Source organism: Mercenaria mercenaria, chromosome 5 (assembly GCF_021730395.1).
Source record: "Mercenaria mercenaria strain notata chromosome 5, MADL_Memer_1, whole genome shotgun sequence".
Classification (NCBI taxonomy): Eukaryota; Metazoa; Mollusca; class Bivalvia; order Venerida; family Veneridae; genus Mercenaria; species Mercenaria mercenaria.
The window spans coordinates 44,763,901-44,791,416 of NC_069365.1; the positions used below are offsets into that span (position 1 = coordinate 44,763,901).

The 27,516-nt window shown below is 37.6% G+C and overlaps 1 protein-coding gene across 1 annotated transcript in view; it reads left to right on the forward strand.

Annotated features, from left to right (window-relative positions):
- The window catches only part of LOC123557064 (C2 domain-containing protein 3-like), a 51,883-nt gene that overhangs the window by 20,091 nt on the left and 4,276 nt on the right, over nt 1–27,516 (forward strand). Inside the window, exons 19-39 of the mRNA XM_053543382.1 lie at nt 2,046–2,132; nt 3,914–4,018; nt 4,647–4,726; nt 5,823–5,881; nt 6,304–6,453; nt 6,836–6,964; nt 7,415–7,509; nt 10,087–10,275; nt 10,695–10,784; nt 11,237–11,522; nt 12,984–13,112; nt 13,889–14,140; nt 14,886–15,026; nt 15,430–15,541; nt 17,971–18,129; nt 18,602–18,701; nt 19,048–19,298; nt 19,909–20,117; nt 21,075–21,202; nt 22,159–22,652; nt 23,659–25,633. Of these exons, the coding sequence (XP_053399357.1) occupies nt 2,046–2,132; nt 3,914–4,018; nt 4,647–4,726; nt 5,823–5,881; nt 6,304–6,453; nt 6,836–6,964; nt 7,415–7,509; nt 10,087–10,275; nt 10,695–10,784; nt 11,237–11,522; nt 12,984–13,112; nt 13,889–14,140; nt 14,886–15,026; nt 15,430–15,541; nt 17,971–18,129; nt 18,602–18,701; nt 19,048–19,298; nt 19,909–20,117; nt 21,075–21,202; nt 22,159–22,652; nt 23,659–25,633 (5,220 nt within the window). The remainder of the gene's footprint in view (nt 1–2,045; nt 2,133–3,913; nt 4,019–4,646; nt 4,727–5,822; nt 5,882–6,303; nt 6,454–6,835; nt 6,965–7,414; nt 7,510–10,086; nt 10,276–10,694; nt 10,785–11,236; nt 11,523–12,983; nt 13,113–13,888; nt 14,141–14,885; nt 15,027–15,429; nt 15,542–17,970; nt 18,130–18,601; nt 18,702–19,047; nt 19,299–19,908; nt 20,118–21,074; nt 21,203–22,158; nt 22,653–23,658; nt 25,634–27,516) is intronic.

Here is a 27,516-nt window from a genome sequence, read left to right on the forward strand (position 1 = left end):
CTTGCCCCTCAGCTTCGCTCGGGGCATAGAATTCTTCATGTGGGAAAGCCATCCACATCCAGCTGGCTTACGGAAGGTCGATAGTTCTGCCCGGGTGCCTGTCCGTGGTAATGCTTTCGTCCACCATCAAAGCTGGAAAGTGGCCATATGACCTATGACTGTGTCTGTGCAACGTTAAATCCAACAAAAGAAATTCTGCCCAGTCTAATACAATGTGGGCATTTGTGTTGTATTTTTAGTTCACCTGTCACATAGTGACAAGGTGAGCTTTTGTGATCACGCAGCGTCCGTCGTCCGTGCGTTCGTCCATGCGTCCGTCCGTCCGTAAACTTTTGCTTGTGACCACTCTAGAGGTCACATTTTTTGTGGGATCTTTATGAAAGTCGGTCTGAATGTTCATCTTGATGATATCTAGGTCAAGTTCGAAACTGGGTCACGTGCCTTCAAAAACTAGGTCAGTAGGTCTAGAAATAGAAAAACCTTGTGACCTCTCTAGAGGCCATATATTTCAAAAGATCTTCATGAAATTTGGTCAGAATGTTCACCTTGATGATATCTAGGTCAAGTTCGAAACTGGGTCACATGCCTTCAAAAACTAGGTCAGTAGGTCTAAAAATAGAAAAACCTTGTGATCTTTCTAGAGGCCACATATTACACAAGATCTTCATGAAAATTGGTCAGAATGTTCACCTTGATGATATCTAGGTCAAGTTCGAAACTGGGTCACGTGCCTTCAAAAACTAGGTCAGTAGGTCAAATAATAGAAAAACCTTGTGACCTCTCTGAAGGCCATATTTTTCATGGGATCTGTATGAAAGTTGGTCTGAATGTTCATTTTGATGATATCTAGGTCAAGTTCGAAACTGGGTCATGTGCGGTCAAAAACTAGGTCAGTAGGTCTAAAAATAGAAAAACCTTGTGACCTCTCTAGAGGCCATATATTTCATGAAATCTTCATGAAAATTGGTCAGAATGCTCACCTTGATGATATCTAAGTCAAGTTCGAAAGTGGGTCACGTGCCATCAAAAACTAGGTCAGTAGGTCAAATAATAGAAAAACCTTGTGACCTCTCTAGAGGCCATATTTTCCATGGGATCTGAATGAAAGTTGGTCTGAATGTTCATCTTGATGATATCTAGGTCAAGTTCGAAAGTGGGTCACGTGCCATCAAAAACTAGGTCAGTAGGTCAAATAATAGAAAAACCTTGTGACCTCTCTTAAGGCCATATTTTTCAATGGATCTTCATGAAAGTTGGTCTGAATGTTCATCTTGATGATATCTAGATGAAGTTCGAAACAGGGTCATGTGCGGTCAAAAACTAGGTCAGTAGGTCTAAAAATAGAAAAACCTTGTGACCTCTCTAGAGACCGTACTTGTGAATGGATCTCCATAAAAATTGGTCAGAATGTTCATCTTGGTGATATCTAGGTCAAGTTCGAAAGTGGGTCACATGCCATCAAAAAGTAGGTCAGTAGGTCAAATAATGAAAAAACATTGTGACCTCTCTAGAGGCCATATTTTTCATGGGATCTGTATGAAAGTTGGTCTGAATGTTTATCTTGATGATATCTAGGTCAAGTTTGAAACTGGGTCAACTGCGATCAAAAACTAGGTCAGTAGGTCTTGAAATAGAAAAACCTTGTGACCTCTCTAGAGGCCATACCCTTGAATGGATCTTCATGAAAATTGGTCAGAATGTTCACCTTGATGATATCTAGGTCAAGTTTGAAACTGGGTCACGTGCCTTAAAAAACTAGGTCAATAGGTCAAATAATAGAAAAACCTTGTGACCTCTCTAGAGACCATATTTTTCAATGGATCTTCATGAAAATTGGTCAGAATTTTTATCTCGATAATATCTAGGTCAAGTTCAAAACTGGGTCACATGAGCTCAAAAACTAGGTCACTATGTCAAATAAAAGAAAAAACGACGTCATACTCAAAACTGGGTCATGTGGGAAGAGGTGAGCGATTCAGGACCATCATGGTCCTCTTGTTCAGCGGTTTGTTGTATATTTCAGTTTTTGTTATTGTGTATTTCAGCTTGTTGGCATTGTAAAGTTGAGTTTACATCAGTTCTACATGTCCTTCAGGGATAAAAGGATAGCTTCAGCTTTGCTCAAATCTCAAGTAAGTTTTTGAAAACATTTCCTTAGTTTCAATCTTCTCAGCTTTTAACAGTTTTTATCCTTGTATATATCGGCTTGAGTAACAGTAGTTAAAAAAAATATACTGTGGCCATTATAGGTTGGAAAAAGAAAGAAACTATTATGCAGTTGATTGCATAATTAAAAAATCCACGTATGGGCGCCAGGGTTCTAGCCAGGATTTTTTGAAGGCATGTTGCAGAAGGATATTTGTTGATGAACAAAGGGGTGGGTGCGGGAGGGGTGTCCCCTCATTCATGGGGGGTATGGGGGTCACCCCAGAAAATTTTGTGTTACTACAACTCATTTTGGTGCATTCTGGTGCATTTCAGAGTGAAAAACATAGTGGTATTTTCAGTGATTAATAAGCATCATTTACATGTACAACAAGAACAAATAAAGATATTGGGTCATAAAAGATCCTATGGAGTTTATTTGCTGAATGACAATTAAAAGTTTATCAATTTTAAGTTGCTAAAAATGTACATTTTTAGTATGTTCATTTACTATTTATACAGATCTATTTGTTTAAAGTTTATGTCTTCTATTCCTGTGGAGTTTATTTGCTAAAAAATTATCAATTTTAAGTTTTTGAAAATGTCCACTGTTTGTTGTACATACATGTAAAACAACACAATCTGAGACTGTCATCCAGGGAAACGCTGGTTTCCATTTTGGATCAATGCCTGATTTCCTTTGGCCATTCGGCGTGGCTGGGAGGGATTCTGAAATTGTGACCGTGGCCGAGTGGTTAAGGTCGCTGACTTCAAATCACTTGCCCCTCATCAATGAGGGTTCGAGCCTCACTCGGGGCGTTGAATTCTTCATGTGAGGGCTTACGGAAGGTCGGTGGTTCTACCAAAGTGTCCGTTTGTGATGAAATAATGCACGGAGGGTATTTCAAACTTTTCTCTAAAAGTTCTATTTTGAAAGTGACGACAGAAAACATTAATTCTTGCATTGTCTTTCCGATATTCCACCCGAGAAAACACATTTCATACATGTGAAAAACATTAATATTACGGTGATAATTGTTCAAAGCATTTTACCGTGTTGCACAATTTTTGACTTAATTCCTTACATTGTCTTTCCATGATTGCGAAAAATATTCGGACGATAATTGTTGAATCATCTGTCATTATATCTAATGACATGTATAATCTTAAAACTTGCGAAAACAGTCACTTTCATGTTCACATCACAAGATACCGCCTGTCAAAGGATTTAAAGGCGGAGCTACGATGAAATTTACGTCACACGTTCCACATAGGTAGCTGTCATTGGTTTATCGGTTATCTTAACTGGCATCGCTTTACCTAAACTATCAGGTAAGCACGTGGAAGCTTTTCAAATACACTATCGGATTAATCGGGGTGTTTATTGGATTTTATGACATGTCGCTTCGGCAATTAAGGGATGACGGGGGAAATAAGGGATGTCGAATATACAACTCAAAGTCTGAAGGCATGTCGCACGCGACAGGCAATAATAGCCTGGCGAGAACCCTGGGCGCATATTTGATTGTATGGTGATATAGTGATTAAACTTAATTTTGATGTCAAAGGTTTGAATTCTTTCAAGAAAATATGTCAGATTTTCAAGAAAATGTTGTCCAACACCGAGAGAGCAACTAGTGTTCCTAATAAAAATCTAGAAACTATATATGCGTTCTGTTTACACATAAAAATGGAAATGGATTACTAAAACCTTGATACATATTAGAAATTACTAAATATGTATCAAAGTTCTTTGTGTATTTTACAGTATCCTGTGATAGCAGTAGAGAACTCCCTACCTGTTGTTGATGTATTCAGTGGGTCACAGTTCGGACAGCTTAATGTACTTCTTGCCATGGGATCTGCTGAGCAGGTAAAGTTCCTTTTTCCCACTGGAAAGTAACAGACATCTAGTGGTTTAATTTGCTGGGTTTAAAATTACATGGCCTTAGTGATCCCGGTTTGATCCTCAACATGATCAGAAGTGATCGATCTGGCTAGTGTAATGTCATTGGTTCTGTTGTACCTAGAATACGCTGATAGTTGATGTAATACTTGCAAATCATGTGCATTTTATGGCTGCTTCAAACCAACTATTACATCCCAGTGAACAAATAATTTCCCATTCTTTTTATCTTCCTCAGTTGAAAAGTCTACGGATTCATGCCCCCCCCCCCCCACCCCGCAAATGAACCTTCAGGGCCAGAACATTGAAATTTCCTGCCCACAAAGTTGTCTGATTTTACAGTGTTTTGTAGATGCAAGCGGGATCTAACTTTAGTTTTAAATCTAAGAAATCAACAAATGAACATAGTTGCAACTTTAAACGTAACAGAGATGGAAAGTGCAAACAAGTCTCTGAAGTTCTAAACCTGAGGCGAAAAACTGATTTGCACCATTGTTAGTTTAACTGTTAAGAATCTTACCTTTTAAGTTATAGTATTGAACTGCATCTTGTTCATATATTTACTATCTGTCATTTTGTATTCTTCTGTTGTCAGGTTGCTCACCTTGTAAAGATGAAAACTGATGGAATGTCGGCAGTATCTGCACCAGAAAGACCACACCATTATCTTGAAAGGTATGTATTGAATTTACAGAAAGACAAATTTATATCAATATTTCATTGCATTTTGGTTTTCCTTCGTTGTCTCATATGAATTGTTTATTACATCTTACATGGGGATCAAACTTTGATCATAAACATGTTCTTTTTCAGTCAGTTTTGAAACTGGAATTCAGACTCATTCTCAAGTCCAAAAAGGATGTTTTTCTACCCCTGTTTTGACAAGAATTTCTGTCCAAATTAAGGTAGTTCTGCACGTTTGATAAACCGGAAGTGATGGCGTAACGTCATTTATCCGGAAAACGTAGAATAAAGCCTGGATTCAGCGTATGGAAATAAAATCATTTTATGAATTAATCGGAACCTTTGAGTTAATTTATTACAATGGCACTGTTGCTATGTTTCTAAAGTCATAATACGATATTAAAACATATGACGCTTTAAAAGAATCAAAATAATGTCTTTGAATTAGTGTGAAAAGTCTGGTTCACTTTGATCATGGTCAAATATCTCAAAAATAAGCACATGGACCTATACATGTTATTTCACCAAATTATAGGCCATGCGTTTATTTACAACTGTGAAAAGTTTCATCAAAATCTACATTGTGGAAAAATTTCTATTTTCGAAAATGTTATGAAAGTTATGATTTTCCCATAGACTTACATTAAGAAATATTGCGTGAGGTCCAGATATTTCAAATTAGTCTAGCAAAAAATCAAGCACATGACCCTATCTTTTTTATTTGCTGAATATTCCAGGTATATTCTGAAGTTTTGAAAAATCGGCATTTAATCAAATTCTACATTGTAGAAAAAATTTTGATCCAAATGTGCAGAACTACCTGAACTCGATTTGAGCAATATAAGCATAAGTTTTATTTTCAAATAATGCCACTCGCAAATTCAAAATATTTGTGAATATTAATATACATCATGTCCTAAAACCGTAACACATTTCATGAATTCTTTACACCATAAGAAAAGCTGCTAACCATGAAATTGCTAAATATAGTCACATGAAAGTCAACCAATCTACAGTAATTGATTATGTATCAAGCCCAATTCTTAATCTTTTATAAGTAATTCCTGTGTTCTTTATGTTATTTCAGACAAGATTTGCTCCACCAAGGGGATACAGTACCAGCCCAAATTGGCACAGAATCTGTTGGTATGATTACTTAGGCACTTTATATTATCTGTCTGTGTTAAGTAAATGTGAACATTTCTTTGAGGGCCATATATTTCAAAATTTTCTTTTAGTGAATGGTGGGAGGCCTTAAGGGGCCTCCATGACAAAGTGATTAAGGTCGCTGGCTTCAAATCACTTGCCCATCACTTGGCACCTTCCTCAGCAATATAAAGTATGAAAAGACCCTATTTGACTTAAGTTAGTCAGTGTCACTCTTAAACCCAACTTAAAATACCAATGCTTCAAAATTTCTGCTGAAAAATGGTAGTAATTTCACAGTATATTTAAGTTGCAGTTTTATTTGTAAAAACATATGACTAAGGCTATGCAATTATTTCCTTTTTCTGTCAGCATATAAGAAACAAGAAAGTAAAGTAACTGTAATAATGTAATAATTTCAGTGGAGCATGTGTTTGAGATTGTAATTGAGGGGGTGCGAGGTCTGAGCCTCTTTGAGAACATGATATGGGGAGAAGCGGACTGCTTTGTTCAGTACAGTTTCCCAGCGCAGCAGCAGAGTAACCCGCCTGGAGCCCCTGTTATACGACATGGTAAGGATGTTTACCATGGTCCTTTGGGATCATGGAGTCCATTCAATATATGTGTAATAGAGTTCCGCTTAAGCCGGTGCTACGGGGCATGAAAGGTGTTGCTTATTTCATTACCTCTCATGAACAGATTCAATCAAACCGAGTCTGCTATTATTCTGCTTGGTTGCATTCTATGCTTCCAAAGGATCTTTTTACAGATTTTATTTTCTTTTTCACTGTTTTCTCAGAAAAATGTATTATTAAAGATATTTTGTCCAAAACATGTTTTATTTATCATATACATGTAGTTTTCTTGTTTTGAAGTACATGTACTCCGTTATATATTTAAAGAAAGTATTGCAGTTTTTTGGTACATTCTCTGATGCTAGTTCTTAAATTCCAGCTGTTCCAACAATGAAAGCATTCAGAACTGCGACTACATTGTGTATAGCAGATCCAACATTCCATGATGTAACAAGACATAGAATTTTGCTGCCACAGGGTACCCCTGTACAGAGAGAACTGCTTACAGGTATGTTCAAAGCACTTTTTGGTTATTAAGCTAGTTAACAACATACAACATAATAATATGAAGGAAGAACCGCCTTGGTTATATCTTTTCGAAAAAGAAAATACATGTATGCATTTTATAGTATGAATATTGTAGAGAAGGCTATAGCTTTATCTCAGCATACTCATCAGTCCAGTTTTAAAAAGGTATACCCCTCTGAAAATGTGTTAGAACACTTTAGCCAAACTTGCTTTAAATGCTGCATCATCTAAAACAAGCAGCAAAATGGCTATTTCATGGGGATATGAATTCATGGATTTCAATTTTTGAATTTAAAGTGAATAGGAATTTTACTTTGTCATTGGGATTTAATTTCATAGATTTACTAAACCAAGAACCCATGAAGCTTAATTCCGCACAAAATTGAATGATTTTAGTATAATTATACATATTTCTACTGAACTCTTACAGCATGTGCTAATGCTGGCAGTGGATCTGGAGGCTTACCATTTGAACTATGGTGTAGATACTATCATCCCAATGTTAGAGACCAGTGTATTGCTAAGGTATGTGATGTATTTTTAGTTTATGATATTTTATAGTAATTCAGTTGTAACAATATGTTTAAACTGGTGTGAGTTAAAGTAAGTTAAGCATTAACTTATGTGGTAGAGATTAGAAGTAGTGAGTGTTCTTTAAGGTTATGTTGTAATCCAGACAAGGCTCAAATGTCTTGCCATTGGTCAGTTTCTACTTGGAGACCAGAATCAGCCAATCAGACGCTTGTGTTCTTTGACTGGTTTTCTAGCTCAATTTTACAACCTTAGACCTAATACTTACAAGGGAGTTTACTTTTGGCAAGATTGAGCCTGCTACCTGTGGGCCAGTAGACCAGCATTCTTCCCATTCACTAGCTTGATTCCAGAAGAGGATACTAGTGATCCTCAGGGTCATTTTATATTACCGGCCCAACTTGTTAAAATCTCATTAACACAAATGGAAAGAATTGCAGATGAGAAATAAGAATCAGTTTTCTGCCATTTTGTATCAAAACCCTGATATTTTCTTTTTAGCTCACCTGTCACAAAGTGACAAGGTGAGCTTTTGTGATCACGCATTGTCTGTGTGTTCGTCCGTCCGTAAACTTTTCCTTGAGACCACTCTAGAGGTCATATTTTTTGTGGGATCTTTATGAAGGTTGGTCAGAATGTTCATCTTGATGATATCTAGGTCAAATTCGAAACTGGGTCACATGCCTTCAAAAACTAGGTCAGTAGGTCTAAAAATAGAAAAACCTTGTGACCTCTCTAGAGGCCACATATTACACAAGATCTTCATGAAAATTGGTCAGAATGTTCACCTTGATGATATCTAGATCAAATTCGAAACTGGGTCACGTGCCATCAAAAACTAGGTCAGTAGGTCTAAAACTAGAAAAACCTTGTGACCTCTCTAGAGGCCATATATTACACAAGATCTTCATGAAAATTGGTCAGAACGTGCATCTTGATGATATCTAGGTCAGGTTTGAAACTGGGTCACGTGCCATCAAAAACTAGGTCAGTAGGTCAAATAATAGAAAAACCTTGTGACCTCTCTAAAGGCCATATTTTTCATGGGATCTGTATGAAAGTTGGTCTGAATATTCATCTTGATGATATCTAGGTCAAGTTCGAAACTGGGTCACGTGCGATCAAAAACTAGGTCAGTAGGTCTAAAAATAGAAAAACCTTGTGACCTCTGTAGAGGCCATATATTTCATGAGATCTTCATGAAAATTGGTCAGAATGTTTACCTTTATGATATCTAGGTCAATTTCGAAAGTGGGTCATGTGCCTTCAAAAACTAGGTCAGTAGGTCAAATAATAGGAAAACCTTGTGACCTCTCTAGAGGCCATATTTTTCATGGGATCTGTATGAAAATTGGTCTGAATGTTCATCTTGATGATATCTAGGTCAAGTTTGAAAGTGGGTCACATGCCCTCAGAAACTAGGTCAGTAGGTCAAATAATAGAAAAACCTTGTGACCTCTCTAAAGGCCATATTTTTCATGGGATCTGTATAAAAATTGATGATATCTAGGTCAAGTTCGAAACAGGATCATGTGCGGTCAAAAACTAGGTCAGTAGGTCTAAAAATAGAGAAACCTTGTGACCTCTCTAGAGGCCATACTTGTGAATGGATCTCCATAAAAATTTGTCAGAATGTTCATCTTGATGATATCTAGATAAAGTTCGAAAGTTGATCACGTGCCATCAAAAACTAGGTCAGTAGGTCAAATAATGAAAAAGCATTGTGACCTCTCTAGAGGCCATATTTTTCATGGGATCTGTATGAAAGTTGGTCTGAATGTTTATCTTGATGATATATAGGTCAAATTCAAAACTGGGTCAACTGCAATCAAAAACTAGGTCAGTAGGTCTTAAAATAGAAAAACCTTGTGACCTCTCCAGAGGCCATACCCTTGAACGGATCTTCATGAAAATTGGTCAGAATGTTCACCTTGATGATATCTAGGTCAAGTTTGAAACTGGGTCACGTGCCTTAAAAAACTAGGTCAGTAGGTCAAATAATAAGAAAACCTTGTGACCTCTTTAGAGGCCATACTTTTCATGGGATCTGTACAAAAGTTGGTTTGAATGTTCATCTTGATAATATCTAGGTCAAGTTTGAAATTGGGTCAACTGCAGACAAAAACTAGGTCAGTAGGTCTAAAATTAGAAAAATCTTTTGACCTCTCTAGAGGCCATATTTTTCAATGGATCTTCATGAAAATTGATCTGATTGTTCACCTTGATGATATCTAGGTCAGTTTCGAAACTGGGTCACATGCTGTCAAAAACTAGGCCAGTAGATATAAAAATAGAAAACCCTTGTGACCTCTCTAGAGGCCATATTTTTCATGAGATCTTCATGAAAATTGGTCAGAATTTTTATCTTGATAATATCTAGGTCAAATTCAAAACTGGGTCACATGAGCTCAAAAACTAGGTCACTATGTCAAATAATAGAAAAAACGACGTCATACTCAAAACTGGATTATGTGGGAACAGGTGAGCGATTCAGGACCATCATGGTCCTCTTGTTTATAAAGCAGTATTTGCATGGTTAAATTCTATATTCATTTGATTTCCGTGTTGCAGGCTAATTTACCCCTTGCCAAGTTGTGTGCTATGATAACTATGCAGAAGCGTGGGGAGCCGTCTGTGCAGACATTTTCATTCCCTCTTACACATGTACAAAGTGACCTACAGTCAGAGGAACACAAGTCAAAAGCAGTGGATGCAGGGTTGATGGACGTCACTGTTCATTATAAAAACCAAGTCATGCAGGTACATTAATAGTTTAATACATACTAAGTCTTGCTTATTTATATTCACAGGTTTATGGGCACACAATTTTCCAAAGTTTTATATCATCTTTCTGTTAATATTATATTGGTTGTCTGTTGATAGAAAATTTACTTTTTATGCACTATTACAAGTAAAATTAGAAAACTTCAACTCAGCTGAATATATCATCTAGTGAGAAACAATTTATTAAAATGTTTGCTTCATCATAGTTATTGTTCTTTTTTCATTTCAGATGTTAACTTTAATTCAACTAATATTTAGAACAAGCTTTCAGAAATATTTGCATATTCATATTTATACTTTAATCATGTTTGTTTATCATTTACTTACCATTAAGTGCTTATAAACTTTGCAGTCTTTAATTAAAAAAGAACTTGCATTTATTCTTGATGTTTCAGTCTGAGACAGGTGCTGCTGCAGCCAATAAAAACCTGGGTGGAGCACAAGTGTGTATCTCTGTAGGGGTGATCAGAGCTTGTGGCCTTAAGGTTAGTGTATATTCAAGCAGAATTGTTTTCTATTGATAAAAGTCTCAAATAGTCAAGTATTTTTCATTTTCAAACTCTGTAGCAAATCCTTATGATAAAATGATGACACAAAATAGAAGAATCTAGATTTCACTCTGTTTTATTTCATAAACATTTTGACTAGATTATATAATATTCTACATTCATTGAACACAACAACAATTGAAATTCAATGCCAGAACTGTAATTACACTGTGTAACACTGTTGTCAAGTCCCCTGGAAAACTCAAGCATCTTATATATTAAGTCCATTGCGACATTGCATTTCAGTAGTGAAATAAAGAAATTTAGAGTAAAATCTGGAGTTTCAACTTTCAATATTCCTTTGGATAAAAACTGGGTAAAATTTTTTATAAAAGAATGTTTCAATTAAATTATTATGTAATAAATGCAAGAAAATATTTCAAATGTAGGCTTCAGCAGAGAGTGTGGCCTATCTCGACCAGGGTATGCAGTATCCAGCGGAAGTTGGGGTGAATTCTTATGTTCGTGTCAAACTGACATTCCTTGGAGCTGAGGGGGAGAGAATCACCCGCACTGTAGCCAGGTCATTCTCCCCAGAGTTCTCACACTTCATGGACTTTCCTTGCCCTCTGCTGTGGACGGAACCAAACTCTGATGCTCTATGCCTGGCAGAGATCCTTGAGACAGCTGAAGCCAGTTTTGAAGTTTGGCATCAAGTGCCTGGGATGACTTCAGGTATAGTAACTATATTATTTTGTGTTGCAAAGAACTTGCAAAGAACTTGAACTTGTTTTGAAAATTTAAAAAGAAACAAGAGCTGTCTCCATAGGATGACATATGCCCCCGATGGCACTTTGAATGAGTAGTTATGGCCGATGTTAGAGTTTAGGACCTTTGACCTACGGAGCTGGGTCTTGCGCGCGACACGTTGTCTTACTGTGCCACACATTCATGCGTAGTTATTTTAAAATCCATGCATGAATGACAAAGATATGGACCGGACACGCCCATCAATGCACTATCATGAAAAATGACCTTTAACGTCTAAGTGTGACCTTGACCTTTGAGCTACGGACCTGGGTCTTGCGCGCGACACGTCGTCTTACTGTGGTACACATTCACGCCAAGTTATTTGAAAATCCATCCATGGTTGACAAAGATATGGACCTGACACGCCCATCAATGCACTATCCTTTAATGTCTAAGTGTGACCTTGACCTTTGAGCTACGGACCTGGGTCTTGCGCGCGACTAGTCGTCTTACTGTGGTACACATTCATGCCAAGTTATTTGAAAATCCATCCATCGATGACAAAGATATGGACCGGACACGCCCATCAATGCACTATCCTTTAATGTCTAAGTGTGACCTTGACCTTTGAGCTACGGACCTGGGTCTTGCGCGCGACACGTCGTCTTACTGTGGTACACATTCATGCCAAGTTATTTGAAAATCCATCCATCGATGACAAAGATATGGACCGGACACGCCCATCAATGCACTCTCCTTTAATGTCTAAGTGTGACCTTGACCTTTGAGCTACGGACCTGGGTCTTGCGCGCGACACGTCGTCTTACTGTGGTACACATTCATGCCAAGTTATTTGAAAATCCATCCATCGATGACAAAGATATGGACTGGACACGAAAATTGCGGACAGACTGACAGACTGACAGACCGACAGACTGACAGACTGACAGACCGACAGACCGACAGACTGACAGACGGACAGACGGTTCAAAAACTATATGCCTCCCTTCGGGGGCATTAAAAATAGATAGGAAAGATGTTGTCACAGGTCAGTATTACTGTCAGATTCAAATTTTAGATTAATGACTGAAACATAAGTCTACAATTATGCTATAATTCTACCATCCATGTTACTTGAAAATTCAAGATAATTAGTAAGCTATTTTGCTGATATTGTCTGAAATTATTATCAGTTTTTGCCGACATGCCCTACATTGCTCTCACAACATTTAAGTGAGTGTGTTTCAGCAGCATATATGATGATGTTGATCATTTAATGTGATTAGTTTTTAACTATTCACTGCTTTATTCAAAAGCTGTTAATAAGAATAGCATTGAGTCACATATGAGGCACCTTGGAAATTTAGCAGTCTTTAACTTTGACGAAATTCATGACTACAACTTAAAATTAAGTGGCATTTTCTTTAACTAATTTAATTTTTCCAGATTTGGACAGACAGTTAAGTGCCCTAACTGCGGATGGAGTATCTGGTCGTCAGATTGTTGAAAAAACTTCAGATGTTTTACTAGGTTCTACCACACTGCCTCTTGTCAACTTACTCTCTCAACGCACAGGTGAATATAGGAATTTTTGACGTTTTTGTAATTTAAAAATCAATGAATGATTATGTTGTTAGAAAAGAATATTAATGAGCCGCGCCATGAGAAAATCAACATAGTGGGTTTGCGACCAGCATGGATCCAGACCAGCCTGCGCATCTGCGCTGTCTGGTCAGGATCCATGCTGTTCGCTAACGGTTTCTCTAATTGCAGTAGGCTTGAAAAGCGAACAGCATGGATCCTGACCAGACTGGCGGATGCGCAGGCTGGTCTGGATCCATGCTGGTCGCAAACCCACTATATTGATTTTCTCATGGCATGGCTCGTTTTACCTTGTTAAACTTTGACAGTTTTATACAAAAAATTGCATTATTAAAGTGAGTTGGATAACGTTACTGTAAGTTTGTATTCAGTGTTCAGGGTTAGTTTTTCTGTGATAACAAGTTGGAAGTTTCTACTCATTTTCTAAGAGCTAGCTAGAAATTACAGTTCTGTATTAAAAGATCTAGGCACATATACAATGCAAATCAATATTGAAAGTTTGAAATTAAACTTAGATTTTAGACTTAGGTGAAAACAGCTCTACCAAATTTTGTTTGAGTAAATTTGCTATAAATAAAGGTATTGGAATTAGAGTTTAATATTTGCAATTCATTAGTTTAACTACCGGTATTAATTTTAAACATTGATGAATTATTGGCCCAGATCTTTTTGACTCTTTATACTATGATAGTCTGTTTTGTTTATCCTTAATTTTCCTATGATGTTCAATGACTTCCTATTTTGAACAGGTATTAATGGTTGGTATGCAGTAAATATTCCTGTGTCAGCTTGGAACCAGGATCAGCAGGAGAGCCAGGAACCAGCAGGGGAAGGGTCAAGGTCAGGGCAGAGTGGAGGTCTGCCAAGAGTGGGTGGGGGGCTAGAACTATCAATAAAGTTTGCTCACCATGAGGACAGAGAGCGGGTGATACATGCAGCTAGAGGGGTTGGCTGGTCCCCGGTCAATCTGGATATAGAACAAGATGACTGGGAGAGTGAAGGTACAGTTACTCTATATATTTCTTGAGTTGGTTTAGGTAGAAGTAACTATGACTTGCGATATGTTGGGAAATATTTTTATTTTGCCTTTTCTGTCTGTCATTTTGTCTGTTTGTCACAAAAGTTGCCGGGACTACTATGAAAATGCTTTCAGAATTTCAGCCAAACATAATAGAAGGTTTGGTACCAAGGCTTGCTTGGCATTTTTTTCATTATTGTCTGGTTGAATCATTTTCACTGGAGTGTTGACACTACTCCTATACTACTGACTGGATTTTAATGAAACTTTGTAGATTTTGTCGATGCTAAGTCTTTTTTTTTTTTTTTTTTTTTTTGTTGGATTTAACGTCGCACCGACACAATTTAGGTCATATGGCGACATTCCAGCTTTAATGGTGGAGGAAGACCCCAGGTGCCCCTCCGTGCATTATTTCATCACGAGCGGGCACCTGGGTAGAACCACCGACCTTCCGTAAGCCAGCTGGATGGCTTCCTCACATGAAGAATTCGACGCCCCGAATGAGGCTCGAACCCACATCGATGAGGGGGATGCTAAGTCTAGCTGCATATATAATTTAACAGTATTCAGAGGTAAATGCTATGATCGGGGAATGAGTATAGTCTTAGGGCAGTCTGTAATACTGCTAGATTTCTTATTGCTCAACTGTGTTACCAGAGACAATTTCTAGCACAAAGAAAGTAGTTTATGCCATACATTTTCCATATGTGTATGTTTTTCTGCTACAGATGAGGACAGCAATAGATACCACCACATCAATATAACCATAGATCATGTAAACTTCCCAGTACAGAATGCACTGATTGCTGGTCAGAATACACTAGACAAAACTGCCAAGTGCTACGTTAGATATAAATTCTATGATAAAGGTATGTTTGATTCTTAGTCTTTGATATTATTCTTAATAGCATTTTTATTGCACTGGAAGCATAGACAACAGACAACAGTGTACAGTTGGGAAAGTATTTCAAGTCTGAAAAACTTTACATCCAGCTGGTCGGACATGTAAGAAAAATGTGTCATACCAGCTCTGTGAAAATAGATAATTGTCTTGCAAAACACATTTACAATTTTAAGAAGTACACAGAAACAGCACGATTTTAATACTTGTAACCTGCTTTCCATATTCATTGTTGTTAAGACATTTTTTTTCTGAAATAAACAGAAATTTGTAACGAATTGTAATGTTTTTCCAGAATTTTATATACTGCATTTTACAAGGAAAGTACTGTTTTTGCATTAAACTTTTATTTCTGTATTTGCATATTTTAGCTGCAGTAATGACCAAGTTCTCACCAGTTACTGTAAACAGTAGTGGTTATATTGTATCACAGCCGAGAAACAGGCACGACCTTCAGCTGCCGGATAGTTCTATGTTCAGATGGTAAGTTCTCTCAGATTGAACACATTGCAATTTTATTAGTCCCCTACTGGTTGAAAACCAGTTTCGGGGACTATAGGAATGCGCTTTTCCGTCATTCCGTCATTCTGTCATTCCGTCCGTCCGCAATTTCGTGTCCGGTCCATAACTCTTTTATCCATGAAGGGATTTTAATATTACTTGGCACAAATGTTCCCCATGATGAGACGACGTGTCATGCGCAAAACCTGGACCCCTAGCTTAAAGGTCAAGGTCACAATTGGAGGTCAAAGGTCAACAAGGCTTTTTTCCTGTCCGGTCCATAACTCTCCCATCCATAAAGGGATTTTAATATCACATGGCACAATTGTACCTCATAATAAGATGATGTGTCATGCACAACTTTCAGACCCCTAGCTCAAAGGTCAAGGTCACACTTAGCAGTCAAATGTTAACATGGCATGAACAGGGTCTGTTTCGTGTCCGGTCCATAACTCTTTCATCCATGAAAGGATTTTAATATTACTTGGCAAAAATGTTCCCCATGATGAGGCGATGTGTCATGCGCAAAACCTGCACCCCTAGCTCAAAGGTCAAGGTCACAATTTGAGGTCAAAGGTCAACAGGGCTTTTTTCCTGTCCGGTCCATAACTCTCCCATCTATGAAGGGATTTTAATATCAGTTGGCATAATTGTACCTCATAATAAGACGATGTGTCATGCACAACTTTCAGACCCCTAGCTCAAAGGTCAAGGTCACACTTAGCAGTCAAATGTTAACATGGCATGAACAGGGTCTGTTTCCTGTCCGGTCTATAACTCTGTCATCCATGAAGGGATTTTGATATTACTTGGCACAAATGTTCCCCATTATGAGGCAACATGTCATACGCAAAACCCGGACCCCTAGCTCAAAGGTCAAGGTAACAATTGGAGGCCAAAGGTCAATAGGGTTTTTTTCCTGTCCGGTCCAGAACTTTGTCATCCATCAAAGGATTACAATATTACTTGGCATAAATGTTCCCCATGATGAGACGACGTGTCATGCGTAACACCCAGAACCCTAGCTTAAAGGTCAAGGTCACACTTTGAGATCAAAGGTCAATAAGATTTTTTTCCTGTCCGGTCTATAACTTTGTCATGCAAAACAGGATTTAAATATCAGTTGGCACAAACATTTCCCTGGATGAGACAACATGTTGTGCGCAAAGCCCCGGCTCTAGGTCTAAGGTCAAGGTCATACTTAGAGGTCAAAGGTCAAATTCAAGAATGACTTTGTCTGGAGCATTTCTTCTTTATGCATCGAGGGATTGTAATGTAACTTGGCACAAATGTTCACCACCATGAGACGAATTGTCGCACGCCAGAACCAGGTCCCTAGGTCTAAGGTCAAGGTCATACTTAGAGGTTAAAGGTCAAATTCAAGAATGAGTTTGTCCGGAGCATTTCTTCTTCATGCATGGAGGGATTTTGATGTAACTTGGTAGAAATGTTCACCACTATGAGGCACACTTTCTTTAGAATTATGTCCCTTTGTTGTTACTATAAATAGATTATATTGTAACTTTTTTAGTACTGGCCGTAGGGAAAAATTGAGACCACTTTTCTGTGGTACAACATGCACAGTACATCCAAATATTAGGTGTATTTTGATCTATCTCTACCTGGTAAAGAGTTTCTTGTGGACTTAAATTTTATAGATTTTTTTTTTTTTTTTTTTTTTTTTTTTTAGGGTTTATTTCACTTTGTTGTTACTATAAATAACTTTTATGATAATTTTTTGTATAATCGACCAAAAAAAAATCCAAATGAAAACAACTGTACGTTTTTATATATGCAAATTTTAATCCAAGTGCTTTGTTATATTATATTGTATATATAGTACAATATTGTTTATACATCATTGACAGATATCAGTTCATTATGTTTTACTGCAGTAGAGAAAATTAGGTGTCTTCCAGTAGGGGACTTTGTATTGCATGGCAATACTTCATTCACTTGTTAATGTAGTCTTTTACATGTTTTTCTTTCCTGTGACTAACAATGATTTTTAATATTTTATTAATTAGAGGTATTGAGAGGATAGGGTGTGGGGGGTGGGGGCTAATTTTGTTTGGCATTTTGGCAAATTGATTTTTCATCTACACATGGACATTGCCTTCCAATGACAAAGCCAGTTATTCAGAAATTTTCACCACTGCAATTACGTGAAAGAGTATTTCCTATGTAAATATTATATACTTGATGACATCATTAGTATGATGTCACTGAAATGGAATGAAAGGATAATTCAGCTACCCGACTATGGTGTTTGTACATTATATGCTGTTTATTGAGGTCACTTTAGTTTAATTGAGATTTTTGTACAGTCAGTCCGTTTCAATTTCCTTGGTGATCAGTGTTTTCAAAATGATTTGTTCACAGTTTAAACAGTATTTATGTATTAACTACAGGTACTTGAGAGAGGAAAGACTTGAAGTACAAGTATGGGTGACCTTTGGTTCCCATAGAGATGACCTCCAGCGACCTAAACATAGAGACAAGCTGATTGGCTCAGCATATATCTCCATGGAAACCTTGAGTGATCCTAGAAGGAAGCAGCACAGAGTGAGGTAAAAACAACCAACTGACTTAGTTTTTATGCACAGTCACCAAGAAGTAATTTACAGCTTTAGCATTCCTGATCAAATAACTGGTTGTATATTGTTTTTGGTTAGGCACAATTCTTGAATATATCTGAAAATGGGCAATTTTTCCAGATGAATGTATTTTACCCAACTATAATCCCTTCTTAAGAATGTTGATAGTGTTAGTCTTAGGAGAAGAGGAGAAAACTCAGTGTGTCTGGTTTCAGAGTTTATCATCTTGACACCAGACATCTGAGTCAGCTGTATTTAAACCATTCCATCAACACTTGTTTATGTGGTGATGCTGGGAGCGCACAACTATTGTTTTTTTTTTTTGCACGATTTTTGCCGGTTGTTTACTTTAGTGTAGTTTCAAATTTCTTGTAAAGAATTGAATTTGTGTAAGAGAAGATTTCTGGTATTAGTGACCTGTATAAATGTTTGTAATTTTTTACAGTGGTATGTTCCCGCTATTCAAGCCAGGAACCTGTAATCTAGGAGGTGGATATATCAGAGCTCATATCACAGCAAAGCCCCAGTTTGGCAGAAATGATCAGGTAATTATATACTGTCATTAATTGTTTTAGTTTTTGTGAGCCAAGACTTTAAAGATATTGCGGACCAAAATTCATATAATTTGAAATTATGAACAATTGAATAGAGTCTGTTTTAGTGGAGGATATAAATTGGATGTATTTAAGAATTTTATGTATTTAAGAATTCTTCACAAATAAGATTATTGTCATTGCATGTCTCGGGGAATTATTTTGCATAATTTTGATTTTCTTTCACTAGCATTCACTGGAGAATGTAGAACATTAAACTTTGCTTTTAAAAAAAAATAGAAGAAAATATTCCCAAAATCTGTGTACCAGACTGTCAAGTTACATTATTATCTTTCAGTCCGAACGCCAGGAGGGTCTAATTACTCTAGATGGGGAAGAGATTGATGCTGATTACGACCCAGATGACAGTTTCCACCAGATAATCAGTCACAAACCTGGGCAAAAATCTCCCAAGAAATCCAGCTCTCCTATAAAGGAGGTTACAATGGCAGTGGAGAGTAGTGAGTCAGGGGAGACAACTGATACATTTTCTGTGATGATACAAGTGGAAAGGGCTCTGCATCTGCCACTTATGCATGACAAGCAAAAGTAAGTAAAACAAAGATGTATATGAGTAAATGCAGTGAAAAGAGCTTAAATCTTTCTCCATATTGCTTAGATTTTTAATGATTTTCAGTTTGTAAGAGATTAAGACATTTGAGCCATGCCATGAGAAACCAACACAGTGTGTTTGCGACCAGTATGGATCCAGACCAGGCTGCGCATCTGTGCAGTCTGGTCAGGATCTATGCTGTTGGCTTTCAAAGGCCTATTGCAATTAGAGAAACCATTAGCAAACAGCATGGATCCTAACAAGACTGGTTAGATGCGCAGACTGGTCTGGATCCATGCTAGTCACAAACGTGCTATGTTGGTTTTCTCATGGTGCACCTCATTTTTAAAAAACTAAAATCTGTATTATTATCAAGTATGTGATCATGTGTCAATGGTTTTTGTATCTACATACAGTCCGTTTGAGACAGTTTTTCAATGGAAGGGAAGTCAAATGAAGATTTGGCTATAAAGATTTTATTTTGAAATTTTTATTGAATAGATTTGATTCTTAAGATACATAAAACAAAAGATAAGAGTTGACGGTTATATTATATCTTTTTCTTGATTTAAAGAGAATTAAAAATCAATGTAATTTTTTTCACAGGAATACAGATTACATGCCGAATACCTATGTCTCCTATCCAACAGGGGAGAGCACCATTCCGTCCTATTCTATGGTCTTCCACAACTCAGACAATCCAGTCTGGGATCATGAACACGAGACAAAACTCAACATTGAAATGTTGCACCAGGAGAACAAACATCTGGTGTTCAAAGTTTGGCATAAACCTGATGGAGCACCTAAAAGTCCTGGTTAGTTGAGTCTATTATAGTCGACACATCCAAATGTAGTTATTCAGTATAGCATTAGTTTTTAGAGTCTTAGAGCTGAGCTCAAAGGGAGAGTGCAAATCTATGGATGGCGGGGCGGGGGGGGGGTGGTTGTAAGTTTCCTGCACAACTGTTTTATGAAAGATCATGTTATAGCTGAAATCATTCGTACTCCACCTATGATTCATGTAAGGAATTTGGCAGTTTCTTGCGTAGAACAGGTTTGCACTGGTACAGAATCCTGGGAAACTGGTTATGTTGATGGCTCCTCATTACATAATTGAAATACTGTTGAAAAATAGTCCCCCCCCCCCCCCCCCCCCCCCCCCCCCCCCCCCCCCCCCCCCCCCCCAAAAAAAAAAAAAAAACATTAAAAAAATAAGGAGGGAAGTTGCACTTGACATTGGTGTTAAAGTTTCATGGCAAGCATTTCAATTTTGCTATACTTTCTTGATTACATCACCTATTACAATATTACAATCAAACTTTATGTAAAGATTGATCTTGATAATCGGCAGACATCTTTTGGGTTTGTGTCAGGTATCCCAAAGGTCAAGGTCGCATATATTGTAACAGCATTCCCAATTTCACCATACCTCCTTAACTACTGCCTCCATTATCACCAAACCTCACATAAGGATTAGGATTGGCAATGGGGCAGATAATCACTCGGTTTCAAGTGATGTGTTTGGCAACATTCAATGGACAAGTTATATTTCAGATTTTATGTGTTACTTTGTACATGTTGGGAAGATGTTCAATCTTGGTACCTGTAACATGTTTCATAATATCTCCCACATTTACATTGCACCGAATTCAGTTTTTTTGTCCAAAACCTTTAAAGAAAGAATGGGTAATAGATAATGTACCCTTGCTGAAAAAAGGATATGTTATTGTCTCAGGATTACTGAATAATGTCTATGTTTTCCCTGCTTACAGATAAGCTGACAGATCGGGTACTAGGATTTGTATCAGTAGATTTAACACCTCTGGCTAATGGATTACAACAGATATCTGGCTGGTACAACATCATGGACTTTAACGGCCAAGTGAAAGGACAAATTAAGGTTAGTATAGGCTAATATTCATGATTAGTGCCACATGCAGAACCAAAACTCTTGTGAACATTTGAGAAATATTATCTCCCAAAGCATAAACAGTTATGAAATGCAAATTCTTAATACCATCAATAAGTCTTTTGTCTATTAAATTGTAAAGTAAAAGTCACCCAAAAATTATTAGATCTTCAGTAAACTGTAAGCACTGAGTGAGGTAGTGGCCAGCTGATTAACCAGACCATCTTAGAATCACTAATCACTCTCCCTACTTTTAGTTTAAAGTTGCAAATGTTTGATTTCATCATACCAAGAAACCTATGAAAGTTTGCAATCATCAGTATGATTTTACATGCTTGAATCAGTGTTAATATGAGCAAAACAGAAATAGTTGCTTCCTGGTACTGTAATCTTACCAGTTATATTACTCTGCCCATCTTGTTCCATGAGCCCGCCCGCTTAGCTCAGTAGGGAGAGCGTTGGTCTACGGATCGCGGGGTCGCGAGTTCGATCCCCGGGCGGGACGTATGTTCTCCGTGACGATTTGATAAAGGATATTGTGTCTGAAATCATTCGTCCTCTACCTCTGATAATTTATGTGGGGAAGTTGGCAGTTACTTGCTGAGAACAGGTTTGTACTGGTACAGAATCCAGGAACACTGGTTAGGTTAACTGCCTGCCGTTACATGACTGAAATACTGTTGAAAAATGGCGTTAAACCCAGAACAAACAAACAAACAAAATCTTGTTCCATATGAAAACACAGCCACAACACAGCCAATAGCCAGAGAGAAATTATTGAAGACAGAACTTTGTTACAGTAGCAGAATCATTGTCACAGAAATTCAGATGGCTTTTCTTGCAATTAGATAGTTAAAAATGCAATTAATGAACACTATAATATATATCATGGAGACAGTTCTTTCACATTTTGATACTTGTTACAAGTTTATATTTTTTGTTTCCAGATAAATGTGATACCTCAAGAATCTGTGATATCTGGGGAGACAGGAACTACTAACCATGTAGCAGATGCTTTCTCTCACCCAACTAGTGCATCTTTCCTCTCCCTCCCTCCCTGGGGAACCCAGGGGCAAACAACCTCAGCACCAGGGCCTTTCTCGCTGCCATCCTATGACCTGCCCCACTTTCAAAATCATTATGATCAAGTAAAACAACATCATGAAATGTTGCAACAACAACTTCAAGAGCATATTCAGCAGTTTCTACGGCAACAAGAAGAATGTCAAGGGTCAAGGCCAGAGCCTGTTTCGGAATTATCAGATGTTACAAAAGTGACGCAGGGACTAACAGACGTGATATCGTCTGTGCCAGATCCCTCGCTTTATCAGAGAGAGACATCAGTGTACCAGAGGGAACCATCAATTCACTGGCGACCAACTATGCCCGAGTTAAGACAGGAGGACTCTTCCTCTAGATCTTACCTCTTCAGTAATCTCAGGTAAACTTTCTTAACCATTTACAGTAAATATTCAGGGTGGATTGTATGCATTCACTCTTTCTTATACACCTTAAAGGGTGTATTATGTTATGACGCCAGTGGCCGTCCGTTCAAAGAAACTTGACATAAATGTTCACTACATTAAGATAACATGCAGAACGCATGTTTTGGATGGCTCGCTTAAAGGTTAAGGTCACACTTAGGTGTCAAAGGTCATATGACTTTGTTTCGAGTCTGCTCTGTAACTCTTGAACTGCTTGAAGGATTTTGAAGAAACTTGGCCCAAATGTTCACTACATCGAGCAACGTGCAGAGCGCATGTTTTGGATGGCTGGCCACAAGGTCACACTTAGGGGTCAAAGGTCATACCTTTGAGCGTATATTGCTCCCATTGTGGTGCTCCTGTTTTTATTAGAACAGAAAATATGCCGGACAGAATGTTTATGTAGTTTGCATTTATACTAAGTTGTTTAGCCTTTTTATTTGTCGAAATGAACAGGAAGTATCTTGTTGTAGAATATCAATAGAAATGAAGGAGTGCAAAGTGTTTTGGAAGACTGGCTTAGTATAGGTAATTTATCTCAGGAACATAATACATAACATGCTTTTTAACCTTTCGCCTGCTGATTTTGCCTTTGAGACCAGTGCAGATCAAGATCAACCTGCACGGATGTGCAGGCTGATCATGGTCTGCACAGTTCGCTATCCAGTCAATAAATCTTCAGTTAATACCCCTCTTATCAGCAAGTGGTACTGCCAAAATTGAATGATGGACCAATTCATTTTAGAAATTTAGCAGGGTAAAGGGAAAAAAAAGGATTATACGAGTGTAATTTAAGATTTTGGCATCTTTGACAAATTGACACCACACTTGCCTTTAATACGTAATGATAACATCTTTCAGTGTCATTTCAGCTGCCTTGAGCTATGTATGAAAGTGAAAAAAAAACCATTCAAAACAGAAAATAAGTGTGATTTCATTATAATACTGATATTCATATTACAGGAAGCAGATGCAAGATCTTGATGATATAACCAGCAATCTCAGGGCAAAGTTGACTTGCAAACCTTCTGGCGCAGAACCAGCGCGGGCAGATATGAATCGTCTTCCAGATTTTGACATTCCAGTAACATCCCAGTATCCACTTACTTCCACTCAGTCCTCTTTCACTCTTTCAAACTTTCCCAGAAGTCAGAATGAAACTCCTAGAGATGAGCTAGCTTACACGGGATCACATGGTGCCGAGTCTTCAAGAACAGTGGCCGATTCTGGTGCTTTCTCTGCAGAGCAGTCTGCCGATAAATATGAAGATTCAGCTCCTACGTCACAGAGAAGCTGTAGCGATCGATTGGATACTTTACGTTCTGGTGTCACTCCAAGAGATTTTCTCGATAGTGGTATTAATCACACAAACAATAATTCGAATATGGAGGATCCTGAACAAAATGTGTGGCTTACAATGTCGCCAAGGGAGTCTGAGGAAAAGAAAGATGAATATTCAGAATCTGGAGGATTTAGTTTCAGACATTCGCCTCGGGATGCAGTTCGCACACCAAGGGATGCAAGAAATTCAGCAAAAGAACTTGAACAGTTGTTAAATTCTCACATTGCAGATACAAGTAATGGAAATGGTGAAGCAAAAACAACAGCAGAAGAAAAAGTTTCTAAAAGTGACCAAAAACAGATGAGTATTATACAAGAATACTCCGAAAATGATAAAAGTGACTCTGAAGATGAAGAAGGAGAAAATAAATATTATCATCGTTACCGTGATCTGCTAGATAAGGAAGATGATGTAAATGATGAGGATGAGGAGGAGGAGGAGGAGGAGGAGGAGGAAGAAGGTGAAATAGTTGTTCCTAGAAGGATAAATGATGTTTCTGGAAAATTTTCACCAACAGGAGAGATTATTATGCTAAGTGATGATATTACTAGATCTGTGCCATATGACTTTACTGCTCGTCAGTCTCACGAACAAAATTCGGAACACTCAGAAAATAGTAGTAAGAAGACAGCAAATTCAATAAAGAGTGGAAATTCTGAAAAAAGTGATAATTCCCCAAGAGAAACTGATGATATTTTGCAAGATATAGAATCTGACAATGAAATTGAACCAAGAGATAGAGATCCTGCAGAAATGATGAGCCAACATCCGGTAATATTTGATGAAAAGGATAGTTGGTTATCAGACTCCGACAAAGAACCAGAACAAGAGGATGTGGTGATAGGGTATCAATATTTACAGAACCAAGGGCATTTAATGAAACATAAACCACAAAGACAAGACTCTGATACAGGTTATAGCTCTCGCGATAATGTCTCGGAAAGTTATCTAACTCCTAGTGCTGGAGGGACAAATTCAGAGACAGATATTTCACGATTGCACGAGCATGAACATTGGGACCATAGGGATAGTGATGACCATGTTTTCTCTGAAAGGCCTAAGAATCGATTATTGGCTAATGTTGAACTAGAATCAACTGGAGGTAGTTTTGGATTAAAGTACGATTTGGGACATTCACGGATTTCGTCAGCTGGAAGTCGCCAGACGCATAAATCATCAGAACCGTCAGTTTCTGAATCTTTTGACGAAAAAGAAGAGCAAGATTACATAAGGAGAGAATTGACACCAATAGAATCTGGTAGAGAAAGTCAGCCAGTCTCTGCAAGGACTGCAGAATTAGAGGAATTCTTTAATGACGAAATTAGTCAAAAACGCCCACCGATCGGTCGACCAAGAACTGACAGCGAATCGTCTTACAACAGTGAGCGTAGTGATACTATTAATAGAGTTAACACTGATAGGACTTATAACAATTATACTGATCATGAACATCACAATATGGAGAACAACGATGACAACTTTGAACATAGGGACTTGACTCCTCGACACAGGAAGCAGGAACCAGTGCCAAATTTTTTTATGCCAGTACAGCATCTTGAGGAATCAATGAGGACACTACAAGTTGTCACAAATAAGGTAAGTACTTAAAAAGTGTCTTTTAAGTTGTTGCTTAAATAAAATGGCAGTAGATGCAAAATAGATACATTATAAAAACAAAAAAGTAGCAGTAGACTCCTTGTTTTAGCTCACATGAACTTTATAGGTGGATGGTCCGGTGTCCATTGTCCAGCATCAACATTTTTATTTTAATGTCTTCTCCTCTGAAATTACAGGTCAGAATTACACCAACCTTGGTCAGTAGCATCCTGGCATGAACCTCTATCAAGTTTCTTCAAATGGATCACCTTGGCCCCTTTTATGTGCTGCCAGAGCTAAAACTAAAAAAAAAAACTTAAAAAACTTCTTCTCATGAACTGCTTGGTGGATCTTCATCAAACTCGGTCTGTAGCATCATTATAAGGTCCTGTCCCAAATTAATTCAAATCGTGGCACTTGGCCCTTTTTAGGGACAGCTAGAAACAACTTCTCATGAAATGCTAGAAGGATTTTATCAAACTTGGTCTCTAGCATCATTATAAGGTCCTCTCCAATTTTGTTTAAATGGGGCACTTGGCCCCTTTTAGGGGCCGCTAGAACTAAAAATAGGAATGCCTTTATAATACTTCTTCTCATTAATTGCTTGATGGATCTTCTTCCAAGTTTGTTCAAATGGTGGCACTTGGTCCCATTTAGGGGCCGCTAGAGCTTAAAATAGAAAAAACCTATAAATGACTTCTCTTGAAGAATCTTCATTAAACTTGGTCTGTAGTATCATTGTTATTGTTCTGCTTGGTCCCTTTTAGCATGTTTAGGGGGCACTAAAGCTTAAAGAAGAGACAAAAAATAACTTCTTATCATGAAGTCTCTTTTAATGGCTATGCATTTTTGGTGTGTCACTGCAAAGTATAGAAAAACATTGAAACAACTTTTTTGAATGAACTGCTTGAAAGATTTTCACCAAACCTAGTTAGAAGCAAGGTCAGATGGTTAAGGTCGGTTTGGTCCTCTTGTTTATAAGGCAATGAAACTTGCATGCAATAGAACCTTATTTTAAACCCAAGACGTATCATGCTGAAAAGTGTTCTAGTTTTTTAGCTCCACTATTCGGAGAATAGGGGGGCTATTCTACTCACCCTGGCGTCAGCGTGAGCTTCCTTGGTTAAAGTTTTTAGGCAACCTTTGTTTTTCTGTCATATCTTTGTTACTATTGCTTATATCTTACTGTAACTTCACATAAACATTATCCAGCATACAAACAAAGTATGTGCAGGGGCTGGGCCCATTATACATAAGGTCAAGGTCACCAAGGTGTTATACTTAGATAATTTTTAAGGTTAAAGTTTTTCGGCAACCTTTGTTTTTCTGTTATACTTTTGTTACTATTGCTTATATCTTACTGTAAGTTCACATAAACATTGTCCAGCATACAAACAAAGTATGTGCAGGGGCTGGGCCCATTATACATAAGATCGAGGTCACCAAGATTTTATACTTAGATTATTTTTAAGGTTAATGTTTTTCAGCAACCTTCGTTTTTCTGTCATATATCTTTGTTACTATTGCTTGTATCTTACTGTGACTTCACATAAACATTGTCCAGCATACAAACAAAGTATGTGCAGGGGCTGGGCCCATTATACATGTACCCAAGGTCAAGATCACCAAGGTGTTATACTTAGGTTATATTTAAGGGTTAAGTTTTTCGGCAACCTTTGTTTTTCTGTCATATCTTTGTTACTGTTGCTTATATCTTACTGTAAATTCACATAAACATTGTCAAGCCTACAAACAAAGTATGTGCAGGGGCTGGGCTTATTATACCCAAGGTTAAGGTCACAAAGTTGTTATACTTGGAATTATTTTCATGTTAAATTTTTTTCGAAAGCTTCGTTTATAGACATGTCTTTGGTCTTAAGATA